Genomic DNA, 14334 nt, shown 5'->3' on the forward strand with positions numbered 1-14334 from the left:
GCCCAGGTACCCCGCGCGGCGGGCGGGGGCTGCAGCCCCAGGGTAGGGGGCTGTGGGGGCCCAGGCCCGGGCCCGCCTGACAGGCTGACCAGCCGACCGAGGCGCTGGGAAGGCTGGGGTGCAGGCAAGCACCTCCACCGAGCCTTTTATCCCGCCCGGCGGCCTTCACCCTTTCACTGCCAGGCCGACAGCGGGCTGTTCTCGGAGGAGCAGCTGCTAGACAGCTGGTAAAACAATGGAGACCCGCTTCCCCGGCCCCCTCCTCTCGGTGCAGAAGATGGGGGGCGGTGTGTGTGTGTGTGTCAATGGCAGACTTCGGGGATTAGGAAGTGCAGGCTGTCCCGCAGACTGGCTGCGTGCCTCACCGTTGCCTGCAGAGGGGTGCGGGGTGTGGGTATGTTTGGGGGGGAAGGTCGGCCAGGCTGCCCCAGGCCTTGGAGAGACCGCCCTGGCGCCCCGCCCTGCTAACCTGTCACGCCAGTTGTTTCGCCAATGGGAAAAGAGAGGTGTTGGGGTTAGTCTACCACCCCCACCCCGATCGGGGCGCTGCTTGGTACCAAGCCTCCTGAGGAGTGGGTCAAGGCTAAGATAAGACCTATAGAGACACACCACATATCGGGGCTTTGTAATGGGGGCTGGGGGGTGTTGTCCTGTTGTGAGGCACGTGTGCCCGGCTGGAAAGGCTGTCGCCACAATGAGCCGGGGGGCCGGGCAGCCTGTTTGGTTTTTAAGCCCGGGTTCATTTGGCTCGATCGCTTGGGGAAGGGGCATGTGTTTGGCAGGGGCCTCTGAGTCTCTGTGTGCGAGCTGGTTGGGGGGGAGAGGGGCTCCTAAAGGATGGGGCTCTCATGGTTGAGGCCTTCCCGGCCTCAGATGGTCCTGGGAAATTAGGGACTTGATCCCCTTCACCCTTTCCCTTGCCCATGCCAGGCTGGTTTGCTTGAGTTAGTTGCTTTTGCCTCTTGGCGCCTGTGGCAAGCTTATGACTGAGCAGACCTGGTAAATACTCCTGTGGAGACTGAATTGTGGGATGGGGCCTGCTGAAAGACAGACGGAGAAGGTCGCCTAGCATGATGAAGAGCATGAACACTGAGCAGACTTTTGAATCTAGCGATCCAATTGCTGTGGCATGTGTCTTATCAGACCCCTTTCTTGAGCAGTCGGCCGTTTTCATGGCAGTGTGACTGGCCTTACCCAACGTTCCCCACCTTTGTTGGTTCAGGGGCTGGCACACATTCTATTTGGAGATACTGGCAAGTTGCTCTCCTGAGGTGTCTGGCTTCCTGACAGGCCTCGCTGGCTCCTTGTCAGTGTGGCCTGCTACCTCCTCGGCTTCCCTTCTGCCCTTTGTGAAGTAGGCTTTCCAGGAAATATCCTCCTGGTTTCTGGTTATTTATAGCCGCCTTGGGTGGGGGGGTGTTTGTCCATTTGAGGAACCGGGGTGGGGTCGGGGCTTCAAGTCCAGGAAGGCAGTGGCTGAAGCAGGGAGCTGTTGGGGGCATGGTTAGAGGAATGAGAAGGGTGGAAGGCGAGAGTGGGAGAGGCACACACGTTGGCGGTCACTTCCCTTGGGAACTTTGAACTATTGACCTAGTGCCTGGCAGCTCTGAGTGTCTGGTATGTTTACTCTCCCCTGCGCTGGCTCAGGTGCCCAGGCTGTGCCTGAGGACTTCCTCCTGTGCTCCAGGCTCTCCTCAGAAGCCCTCTCAGGGATTGTGCCCTTCCTGTCCCTGCCTGGTTCTCAGCCTCACTCTTGATTAGTGTGGACAGCCGGCCTGTTTGAGGGACGCAGGTGTCTTCAGAAGTTGGACCTGAAAATTCCAGGTCTCCTCCCTTCCACCCCCACCCCCACCCCCCAGAGGCTGGTACCTGAAATGGGTGGGGCGGGACTGGGGTTTATGTGAAAGGCGGATTCCACCCAGCTGGGGGTGGAGCAGGGAGTTGTTGGAACTCAGGAAACCTTGGGCCGGACTTGGTGTGTCACACAGGTCTCCAGGGCAGCAGGACTTTCATCTTCAAACTGACTTGGACAGCACTGAGGGGGTGGGGGGGGTCTGGAACATCAGTGTGAGCTGCCTCCGGTGGGTAGCCCTGGGTGCCAGGCCTTGTCCCATGTGCAGAAGACCTGCCCTTGGTGGGTAAACCTGTGGGGCTCTGGCGATGCTGGTGAAAGGTTTAAGGGGGTGGGAGGGCACAGGGTAGGGACCCCCAGGGCTCGGAATGGAGACTTCATGGTTCTGTTTTGGGCCAGGATGGTGGGTGCTTTAGGACCTCCATGCCGCCTCTGCTCTCCAAACCCCCTTCACCATTCTCTGAAGTCCAGGGCAAGGTGCTGTGCTGGTGGGGACTGGAAGAGGAAAGATGGGAACAGGTCTGGGAGCCCTCCCCCCTCCCTCCTCCCCCCTCCTCTTTCTCTTCAGATAGGAGGGATCACATAGCTTGCCTTTACTCCCTTGGTTCAAACAGCTTTGAGCCTGGCCGAGGTTCAAATGGTGGGGCTGACATTTTTACAGGCCCTTTCTCTCTGCCGGATGACCTGGTGGTACAGGGAGTTGTGTTGAGTTTCTCATCAAAAGGTCAGTAGTTCAAAACAGCTCTCTCCTCCCTTCCCCAAATGAGATGGTTTAGTGAGTAGGGGTCCGCTGGGTTTGGGTGTGGGTTTGGTTTTTGCTTGGCCATGCAATTGATTACGCTTGCACAAGGATGATTTTTATTATTCTCTGATACTCAGCTATTGGACGATGGGCTCACGTTCACACAGCAATTGGGATGTCGAGTCGGTTCAAACCTGCTGCTTGTGGTTGGGCAGAATCATGCCTCTCCAGCAAGGTCAAGGGCAGGGGGCCAAGTAGCGAGCTCCGAGGTGTGTGAAGATTTTATAGTTGGAATGGCTGAGGCTCCAGCGGGACGGACTTGCTCAAGGTCACACGGAAGGTGGCCGGCGGTTGGGGTAGTGTTAGCTGAGCCCAGTCTCTGAGTCAGGAGCCTCGTGCGGGCCCCGCCTGGGCCGAGGCTGTGCACCATCCGGAAGAGCAGCAGCCACCCCCACCCCCCCACCCCCCCACCCCCGTCTTGGCTGGCACCTCTCCTGCTCGCCTTTCTTCCTGGCCTGCAGGACTGCTGGGTTCCAGGGGAGACCGAAGCACAGCAGGAGGCGCCGCGCGGGCCTGCCACTGCGCTTGGCCAGGTTGCCTGCAAATGCGGAGGGCCGAGGTCCAGCGCGGGCGCTGCGGGCGGGTGGGCAGGACTGGGCAGGGATACGGCGGGCGGGCGGGCGGGCCTGCCGGCCGCCTGATGTCATGTGAGAAGCGTGCAGTGGAGGAGCACACCTGGAGCCACATAAGCTCCGTGTGACCTGGCAGTGAGTCACTGGGCGCTGCGGAGCTTGGCAGAAGAGGCCGCGAAGTGGCTGGGCAGCCAGCCCCGCCCCTTGCGCTGCGCCTCCCGGGGGCAGGCTGGGCTGGCCAGGTCCAGGCTGGAGGGAACGGCCGCTCTGGGAGGTCAGAGGCCAAGGGAGAGAGGCTGAGCCTGTGGGGAGAGGCTTGCCTTTGTCTTTACTTATGAATGGAGACTGGGGGGCTGGGAGACGGCGCTGACCCAAGGGTCCCTGCCCAGCAGCTGAGTCTGGGCGCTCTCTTCTGGGGATTCTAATGTTATGGTTTCCATTTCCTGGGGTTTCCACGATGCCAGCTGCAGGGTGACCCATTTAAATCCGTCTTCACTTAAAGCCATACAACACCGGTGAAAGCTATTTCAATAAAGTTTCTGAAGTTCCTGCGACCTGTGAAAGCAAGCCTTTGAACGCACAGACCCCCTTCCCAACATGTATGCTGAACGGATTACAAGTCTGTCGTTCTCCTTTAATCTTTAAAATCAAAGACTCACCGGGGGCTGGGAATAAGTTGAACTGATAGGATGCCCAGGAGGTAGGAGCTTAACTGCTATTCCTCTTTTGGTTCAAACACAGACAAACAAACAAACTTACCACCATCAAATCTATTCCAACCCATAGCAGCCCTGTATAAGATTTTCGGAACTATAAATATTTATGGGAACCAATAGCCCTATCCATTCAACACTTGCCTGACAGAGTTAAATGTCTGTGATCCTTTGCCTGGTCAGTTTGTAAAAGTTTGCATATTAAGTATTTAAGGATTTTACATATATGTTTGATATATACATCTATCGTTACATAAATAGGAAAGTGGTTTTTTTTCTGTAAGACATCAAATACATGCAGAAAAGCAGAAGAAAATCGCACATAATCTCACCATCGAAAGCCCCGGGTTTAAACATCAACACATACACACAGATCTGCCAGATGAATAGTCTCATTGTAAAAGATGAAAATGGTACCCATGAAAACAAGTCTATTTTGACCCCTTGAAAATCTCAGTCCCTTCCCCACAGCATGCATTTTCCCACATATATGCCAATATCATATGTCATGTGCATACATATCTATTGTTTATTAGCAGAAACTGGATACAATCTTGCAACTTAATAACATAGGGTCTTTCCAGATCAGTTTTAGATAAATCTCCCTCATTTTAAAAACAACTGCCCAGTTGTTCATAACCTAGCTATTCCTCTCGTGATAGGCATTTATATTTATAGAGTTCTACATTACAAACAATGCTGCAAGTATTAACTGTGTGCAAACAGAGTTCATAGGAGCCTTGGTGGTGTAGTGGTTATGTGTTGAGCTGCTAACCACAAGACCAGTGGTTTGAAACTACCAGTGGCTCTGAGGAAGAAAGATGAGGCTTTCTACTCCGATAAAGAGTGACAGTCTCAGAAGCCTACAGTGGCACTTCTATCCTGTTTTATAGGGTAATTATGATTAGGAATCCACTCAATGGCAGTGAATTTGAGTTTGAACAGGATTCACAACAATCAGTCTGCAATCCAATGGAGTCAGTAGTTAGTGTCTGGGGTCTTACAGCTTACCAGCAGCCATCTCAAACAAAACTACAGCTCTCTAACCACCGGAGCAAAGCAGTAAGGTAACCATAGCACAGAGAAGAAACAAGTCTATGGCAACCGCGACCTCAGGTATCTTGAGACCAGAAGAATTTGATGGTGCCCAGCTACCATAGCAACTGATCCGGGGCTGGGTCACAATCATTGTTCATCGAGAGAGTGGGAGAAAAATATGGAGAACGCAATTAATAAAATAAAAGCTAGACCAATGGGAACAGTAGAAAGCAGATGACACCCTGAGACTGTTGCCCTGCAACACTCTTTAAACCTAGAATGTATCCTATCCTAGGAGGTCACCTTTTAGTGGACTAGCAGAATGGCACACAAAATAAAAAACATATTACCTGTAAGATTGGTGCCCTACTTAAAAACCATCAGCCTTGGACCAAAAGGTCAACCATGATTCCAAAGCAAAATGGAGAAGTTCAGGGGCAGGGAAATGAGAACGGGAAAGAAAACAGACTGTACATGATGAAAAAGAATGCTGACACATTGTGATCAACTTAACTAATGTCAGTGAACAATGTGTACGAAAACTGTCAAATGGAAACCGAATTTGCTGCGTAAACTTTGACCAAAAGCCCAATAAAATATTATTTTTTTAAAAAATGAAAGTAGAAGTTAATCATGCTCATTCTGAGAATATATTCGTAAGTATCCTTTATGACAAATTGCCAAGTCAAAAACATTTTCATAGATATCACCACTTTCCTTCCTAAAAGATTATAGTAATTTATACTCCCACCAACACATAATTTACTCCCTGCATTTCATACCCTAAGGTGGGATGTTATGACACCTGATAGCTTTTATTTAAACTGGTGTGTGAAAAGTAGTATCTCACTCAACTCACTGCCATCGAGTTGATGCTGACGAACCTACAGGATAAGGTAGAACTGTCTCCGTGCGTTTCCAAGACTGTACCTGTTTAGAGGAGTAGAAAGTCCCGTCTTCCCCCCCCCCCCCCCAAATAGTATACCTTTGTTGAATTTTATATTTTTGGAAGTATTACAGAGGCTCAATACCTGTCTATATTTACTGGCCATTTGCCTCTGAGCTTTGCCTTTCCCTGTCCTTTGAATGATGGTAATTGGCCTGGAACACCAGCTATACCAGGGACCGCCAGCAGAGCAAGCACGGCAGTACAGCCAGGGTGCTCCTTAGAAGCAAGGATGGAGAGACTTCGTCTCCCGTACTTTGGATGTGTTGTTAGGAGAGACCACTCCCTGGAGAAGGACATCGCTCTTAGTAAAGTAGAGGATCGGCCAAAAAAAGAGGAAAACCCTTACTGAGGTGGCTGCCACAAGGGAGTCACACATAGCAACGCTTGTGAAGATGGACAGGCCGGACGGCATCTCCTTCTGTTGTACCTCGGGTCACCGTGAGTCAGAACTCACAGGGCCTCTCACAACCAAAACATCCGTAGAGTGGAGTCTCTGGGTGAGGACAATGATTAAGGAGCTCGGCTGTTAACTGGAAGGTTGGAGGGTCTAGCTCCCCCAGTGGCACCTCAGAAGAGGGCCTCGTCAGCTACTTTCGAAAAACCTGCGGTTGAGAACATTCAGTGGACAATTACTGTATGGAGCACAATTCTACTCCGCCTTCGGTTGGATTGTCATGAGTCAGAGTGGACCCAATGGTGATGATGATGATGATGATGATGATTTTTTTAAAAGATCTTTGCAGTGGCTGCCAACTCAATCCAGCCACTGTGCTACAGGTTGGCACGGTGCTCATGGGGTGGTGTTCAGTTCCCAAGGACTAAAGTCCTTTCCAGCATTAAGACTAATTTCAGACATAACTCAAACCCCCAGCCTTCGAGTGGATGCCGACTCAGAGCGACCCTATAGGACAGGGTAGAACTGCCCCCGTCAGCATCTGAGACTGTAGCTGTTTCGGGGACTGGAAAACCCTGTCTTTCTGTCTCAGAGAGAGCCTGGTAGTTTCAGACTGCTGACTCTGAGGATTGCATCACTATGCTGAGCCACCAGGGCCACTGAGCCACCAGGGCGCCTCCTAGCAATTTTGTGTTGCTTGTGCTAATAGTCATTTGTGTGTTGCCTTCTTTTCCATCTCATTGACATGGTAGAGTATGCCCTGCTACTGCTAGGTACCATCCTAGAGGCCCTACTATGTGCTAGTCATGTGAGAGGTTAAAATGACTTCTATATCATTTCATTTAATGTCTGTACCTTATGAGACAGGTACTATGATCATCTCCATTTTATAGCTAGGGAAGCAGAGGCATCGACGTGGTTAGTGACTTGTCCACAGCTGTTAACTGGGATTTGTTCCCACATGCCCCTAAGGCTGAGCTCTTTCACTGGTTGTGTTTATCTTTATGTCCCTCGCCCTAATAAATCAAAACAGACCTGCTGCCATTGAGTGGATTCTGACTCACAGCAGCCACCCTGAAGGACGGTGTAGAATTGGCCCTTTGGGCTTCCAAGGCGGTAAATCTTTCAGGAACAGAAGGACTCATTTTTCCCCGGAGCTGCGGGTAGTAGGTGGGAACTGCTGATTTTGAGGTTAGCAGCACCCCCCACAATCTGCTACACCGCTTGGGATCCCCCTTGCACTTAGTAGGTGTTTATGTGATATTCCCCACCCACCCCAACATTTTATCACAAAAATTTAAACATTCAGAAAGCCCTAGAATTGTCCAATGACCACCCTTACTTCTTAGAGTCTATAATCAACATTGCATTTTGTTGTCTATTAATCCCTTAATTAAGCCATCCATTAATCGGTCTGCAATTTTTGACATTTCTCAAAGTAAATCGCAAGCCTCAATTTGCTTTTTCCCAGTTACTTCTGCGTGTATATCATTAACTCGCGTTCAGTAGTTGTTTATAGTTCGTTTGAGTTAATATTTACATTATAGTGAAATTTCCACGCCCTTAAGGTGCTCTGCTCTATTCAGCGAGTGTTGCTAAGTGCATAGCCCTGTGCAAACCCACTCCTTATCCAGGCGGCGAACATGGGCATCACCCTGGAAAGGTCACCTCCTGCCCTTTCTCAACCACTTCTCACCCCCCTTTCCCAGTGTTAACCACTGTCCGGGGGTTTTTTTCCCTCCAGCAGAGCTTCGTAATAGAACATCATAGGTCAGACAATATGTACTCTAACCGTGAACAGCTTCCTCCATTCCCACTTGGCACGATATTTTTTTTAATTCACCCCTATTGTTGTGGGTATCAATGTTGTACACATACTTTTTACAGCCGAGGAGTATTCCATTGTATGACCATGTACACATGGGTGAATCTGTTCTGCTGCTGCTGCTGGGCAGAGCCATGCTTATTTGAATGGAGTGCTCTCTGCCCTCAACTCAAGATGTTGTACTGTTTTACAGTGAAAAAGCAGCCGACATGGCAGATTGTACTTTGGTTTGCGGGAGAGTGGGATGGAGATAATTTAAGTATATAACGTAATCTACGTACATAGCTTTCCTCTACTTAAAGTGAGGGAATGCCCCCTGGGTGGGGTGAGGGAGAAAAGGTAGAGATTGGGAAACTAACTGTGAGGCTTCTTTCCAGAGGGAAAGGAGACGGTCCGGGAGGAAGAAGATGCGGGTGCAGCCTAGTATGGTCGGGGTGTGAGTGTCAGGGCTGCTAGGGACTTCGGACTTGAGAAGCCAACACACTGAGCTGTCCTGGATCGGCAAGGAGGTGATGGGGCCCAGGTCTCTGGTGAGCTGGAGACTGGTGAGCTTTAGAGCAATGTAGCTGCGTTGCAGAGCCAGCTCTGGGGAGGGAGGCTGCACCTCGGGCCTGTGGTGCAGGAGAGAACCCAGGTCATGGGCAGGCCTGGCAACTGTGGGGTGACAGTGAGGAAGCAGGTACCGTGTGAGCTGTGCAGACAACAGTGACTGGACAGGTGGGGAAGGACATCGGTCTCTGAAGGCCTCAATGCTGGACCCAGGGGGGTACCTTGGCAGAAGGTTAATCCCTAACCTGTGTTCACAAGAGACTTCGAAATGTGGGATTTTAGAGCTAGATGAGACCTGGATCATCTAGCCTGGAGCAGAGTGACAGGTTCAAGGGCCCCCAGCGATTTATTGAGAGCTCCCGGCCTAGATAGCCCGTATCCTCCAATTCCCATCGAGCAAGCACACACACATACCCTGCCCCTACCCTGTGCCTCTGTCCCTGCCTGGCACAGTGGCAGTGAAGGGCAGGCAGGCTGGCTGTTGCTGCTGTAGAAACCGGGAATCAATGAAATTATTTCTCAGGGTCCTTTCCAACCCAAAGGTTCTAGAATTCTGGGAGCTGGTTTCCGTTGAGATGGCTCCGATCTGTAGGCCCCAGCAAGCGCCAGGCTTGGGGAAGGATTGCAGAGTGAGGACTGGCATGTAAACAAAGGTGGCTTGGGGGGCAGCACCGTAGTGACTCTGGCCCTCTATGGCAGGACTGAGGCTGATAGACGCTCGTTTGTCCCCTCCAAGTCTCTGGGGAAGACTTTGGCTTCATCCTTCCCACAGGTGCCCCTGGAGCTACCTTCTCAACCAGCCCTTTGAGACAGTGTGGGTGGTGGTGGGTGACAGGTAAGGTGGGCAGTGACCAGCTGAAGATCCTGTGGACATCTTCCTCAGGGAGAGGGGCACGGAGGGTTTCCTAGTTTGGTGTGAATGCTGCAGCTGCTGGCCCTAGAATAGATGTGTGGCAGAGTCCCATGTCCAGTATGTGACTGGCCTGTGCCACCACCACCCCACCCCACCCCCATCCATGTTCAGGAGAAGATGGAAGTTCATTGTGCCAAGCAGAACCCGGAGGAGAGGATGAGGGCTGGCAGGCACTCCCCCAACCTATCCCAGTCCAGATCCAGGTGGCCTGCCTGTACATTTCTTGGGCCCTGGATCTCCTCCTGTTCCTGCAGCTCTCAGGTACGAAGCATGGAGCAGCTAGAGAACTTTGTTTTGCCAGGTAGAAACGTCGGTCAGAGAGAGAAAGGACTGAATGCCATGACTATTCAGACGTCCCATTTCTCAAATCAAGCTTTCTCTAGAATTGCACAGTGTAATAGGACAGTCGCTTGTCGCCCATGGGAGCCTCTGGCTGCTCACTGAAAGCTTGGCAGCATGTCAGCCCAGCAACACCGCGGAAGAGAGTCCTGGCAATCGATTTCCCCAAATACCAGCCATGGACAAGCCATGGAGCACAGTTCTAGTCTGACACGTGTGGGGCTGCAGCACCTTGGCGTTGACTCGATGGCAATTGGAAGGAGCCGGGCATGGGTGTTGATCCCTGGACCGGTGGTGGTCCTGAATTGAGAGATGCTCTGAGGACTGACCACGTTTCCAAGATGATTGATATATATGGAAAGGAGAATAAAATGGCTCAGTGGTTTTTTATATTGGTTACACGTTGACATGACAATGTTTAGGATATATGGGCTAAGTGAGTAGGTTATCAAAGTTAACCTCGCCTGCTGCTTTTTGCCATTAGCACAGCAAGTGCTCTAGAAAATGTTGACTAGCATCTGTGGCTGGGATTGCATTCCTTATGCACTGCACTGCTCTAGAAGGAGATGTGTGAGTCTCCTAGGAAGCAGAAGGATCAGGGCGCCGGACAAAGGGGGATTCCTGGCCTTCCTGCTTCCCTGAGAATTGTCCTTGATAGGGGAGTCACTCTTGGTAGAAGGGGATACCAACGGGGGTTCTCCTTGGGGGTTGCCCAGAGAGGAAAGGTCTCTGCAGGGCTGGCAGAGGTCAGTGCTAGAAAGAGGGTAAGCTTGTAGATCTTGCACTTGGTACCCAGAATGGGGGCCCTCCTGGAGAGAGAACAAACTAGAACTTCATTTCTAATTAGGTAGTCTGGCCTACTTAGATGTCGTGTTCCCTGTTGGTTAGGACCAGAAAGGCTCTCTCAGTCTCCCCACTCCCACGGCCCCCTCAGGTTTTTTCAGTCCTCCCCATCCCAATTGGATCTGAGTGGGAGTGGGACTCGCCGCCTAGGAGTGGAGCTTTCTCATCCTGGGCTTCTCTCTCAGCCTGCCACCACTTTCTTTCCCAGGCTATATTTAGGTGCTGGTCTGGGGAAAAGGATGTGAGTTTTCCAGGATCCTGTTTACCCAGCAGCCCCTCGCCCCCACTTTGCAGCAGTCTGTCCTCTGTGTAGTGTGAGCATCCTCTTCCTTCCCTCCTCCCTTCACGCTGGGCTACCAGGCCCCAGGAAGGACACAGGATTTTCCCTGGAATCGAAGCAGTGCCGTTTCTTAGCTGGGTGGCATTTAATGCATAGCTCATGTTCAGAGCTCCATTTGTCCAGGATGGAGGAGGATGTCGACCTTACAGGGGTGCCGGGAGGTTCAACAAAGGGGAACCAGGAAAGCTCCTGGCAGGTGGCAGGCACTTGAGCTCTTATTCGATGGTGGCCAAGGGGGGGGGGGGGGTGCTTCAATGATAACAGACTTCGGGAAGAGCCTAGCAGCATCTGGCAGGTGCTACCTTGGGGGGGCGTCGGCTTTGAGGAGGTGATGGCGTACAGAGAACCCTTCCTCTCCTTGGTGTTTGAATCTTAAATCAGATCCTAGGTTGGCTTCATGTACCCCCTTGCTAGGTCAGGTCTCCCAGAGGCCACCTCCAGATACAGCTAAGCCTTGGTCTATTTCAAGGAGAGGAATCTGAGTTTTGCACCTCAAACGGAGGCTCCGGTTTCCTTATTTGTGTAATGGCGGTAATAGCAGGACGGACTTATCCATGGACAGGTTCTAAGGATTCCATTAAAGGGACCAATGTTATGTAAAACAGAGTGCCCTGCACACAGCTAGCATTCAGTAAGGGGTAAGCATTGGGTTGCTAAGCCCAAGGTGTGCTGTTTGAATCCCCCCAACCACTCTGTGAGTGGACGGTGGGGCTGTCTGCCCCAAAAAAGATCGACAGTCTCAAACCCTGAGGAGAAATTCTGCACTGTACTATAGGTGGTGTTTAGCCTAGGAGTCCTGGTGGGGTTAGAGGTGAAGCGCTTGGCTGCTAAGCATAACGTCAGCAGTTTGATCCTGCCAGCCGCTCTGCGGGAGAAAGATGTGGCCATCCGATTTATAGCCTTGGAAACCCCATGGGCAGGTCTACTCTGCCCTGTCGGGTCACCGTGAGGCCGAATTAAGGAGTATTGGGCTTGGGGTTTGGGGTTTAGTATTTGACCAGATCTGGCCCCAAGACAGAGGAAGAACTTCTACTGGAATAACCTTTCTCTCTGCATGTTGTGTGTGTGTGTGTGTTTGTGTTTATTTGCAGCAGCAAGGTGGGGTACCAAGGCCCTGCGTCAATCACCTAGAATCCTCTAGGGGGTGCCTACCCCCTCAAAGCAGCACCCCCGCCATGTTCAACTTAATGAAGAAAGACAAGGACAAAGATGGGGGGCGGAAGGAGAAGAAGGAGAAGAAGGAGAAGAAGGAGCGGATGTCGGCCGCCGAGCTGCGCAGCCTGGAGGAGATGAGCTTGCGCCGGGGCTTCTTCAACCTGAACCGCTCCTCGAAGCGCGAGTCCAAGACCCGCCTGGAAATCTCCAACCCCATCCCCATCAAGGTGGCCAGCGGCTCCGACCTGCACCTGACCGACATCGACTCGGACAGCAACCGCGGCAGCGTCATCCTGGACTCGGGCCACCTGAGCACGGCCAGCTCCAGCGACGACCTCAAGGGCGAGGAAGGCAGCTTCCGCGGCTCCGTGCTGCAGCGGGCCGCCAAGTTCGGCTCCCTGGCCAAGCAGAACTCGCAGATGATTGTCAAGCGCTTCTCCTTCTCCCAGCGGAGCCGGGACGGGAGCGCCTCGGAAACGTCCACCCCCTCCGAGCACTCGGCTGCCCCATCCCCGCAGGTGGAGGTGAGGACGCTGGAGGGTCAGCTGATGCCCCCACCGGGCCCGGGCTTCCCCCGGCCAGGGCACCGGGCCCGAGCCCCCGAGCTGGTGACCAAACGGTTCCAGGCGGACCTGCGCCTGCCCCCCGTGGTCCCCCCGCCGCCCCCTGCCCCCCGGGAGCTGGAGCTCCAGCGCCGGCCCACCGGAGACTTTGGCTTCTCCCTGAGGCGGACAACCACGCTGGACCGGGCCGCCGAGGGCCAGGCCTACCGCCGGGTGGTGCACTTCGCCGAGCCCGGGGCTGGCACCAAGGACCTGGCCCTGGGGCTGGTGCCGGGCGACCGGCTGGTGGAGATTAACGGGCACAACGTGGAGAGCAAGTCCAGGGATGAGATCGTGGAGATGATCCGGCAGTCCGGGGACAGCGTCCGGCTCAAGGTGCAGCCCATCCCGGAGCTCAGCGAGCTGAGCCGGAGCTGGCTGCGGAGCAGCGGCGAGGGAGCACGCAGGGAGCCAGCCGATGTGAGTGGGGTGCGCGCCTGCGAGGCCGGGCAAAGGGGATGGGTCGGGGGTGGGTTGTGTCCGCATGAGGGCATCTCCTGTGGTTGCACTCCGATGGTGGGTGCCTGGGGTGCCTGGAGGCTGTGGTCAAGAGTCCAGTATGTCCGTTAAGTGGGGAAGCCGTGCCACTCCCCGCCCCGCGCCAGGTGCCCATGAAGGCAGTCACCCCTTTACCTGTGTACTGTATCCGAGAGTTGAAGACAAGTCCCCCGGGGCTCAGCAGGGTAGAATCCTATCAGAGGTGCACCTCAGAGGTACCATGGCTTGGTGCCTTCTCTCACTTGTCCATGCCCATTGGCTTGGCTGGATTGAATTCGGCATCCTGCTTTTCTGGAGACTGCTGTGCTGAACTTTAACCTCATCTCTGTCCCCAACCCCCAAACCCAAGAGGGGTCTGGTATTGCGTGGCAATTGCTGAGAAAGAGTTGAGCTTGATGATACAAGGATGGGTTAGGGGCTTGGGGACCATGTTTTCTGAGCCCCAGGTTGGGGAATAGGAGCTAACAAGTCATCCCTCCTGCTACCCCCTGGTACCATGTTTCCCCCCAAATAAGACAGTGTCTTATATTAATTTTTGCTCCCAAAGATGCACTAGGTTTTATTTTCAGGGGATGTCTTATTTTTCCATGAAAAAGAATACGGTGCACATTTATTGTTGAACAAAAAAAAGGAAATGTATTACCTGTATACGGTACGGTAGTAGTTGTCATCACAAACCAGCATAACCAGACAAACTGTGACTCCTACAGTATCAAGAATTTCTTATTACGACCATTATTTCCATGTACAACAATCTATGGTACATTTACTCATAATCTATGGTACATTTACTTGCACTTCCTGTCTGCTCCGGCTGCACTGCAGCCAACAGTGAGCTGTGCGGTGGTGCCTGCTGCTACGGTTCAGAGTTATGGTGGTTCGGGGGGCCTTCTTATCGGGGAGGCCTTACGTTCGGGGAGGTCTTATTTTGGGGGGATGCCTTATATTTC

At 52.8% G+C, this 14334-nt stretch overlaps 1 protein-coding gene across 5 annotated transcripts in view; it reads left to right on the forward strand.

Annotated features, from left to right (window-relative positions):
• The first annotated feature begins 12220 nt into the window (after window positions 1-12220).
• The window catches only part of MYO18A (myosin XVIIIA), a 96590-nt gene continuing 94476 nt past the window's right edge, over window positions 12221-14334 (forward strand). For all 5 annotated transcript variants that reach the window (XM_045299579.1, XM_030888226.2, XM_030888227.2 and 2 more), the window contains exon 1: window positions 12221-13306. In XM_045299579.1, coding sequence (XP_045155514.1) covers window positions 12305-13306 — 1002 coding nt within the window. In that variant the 5' untranslated portion in view covers window positions 12221-12304. The remainder of the gene's footprint in view (window positions 13307-14334) is intronic.

Source organism: Echinops telfairi, unplaced genomic scaffold (assembly GCF_000313985.2).
Source record: "Echinops telfairi isolate 266 unplaced genomic scaffold, ASM31398v2 ScPeMD7_7458;HRSCAF=8496, whole genome shotgun sequence".
Classification (NCBI taxonomy): domain Eukaryota; kingdom Metazoa; phylum Chordata; class Mammalia; order Afrosoricida; family Tenrecidae; genus Echinops; species Echinops telfairi.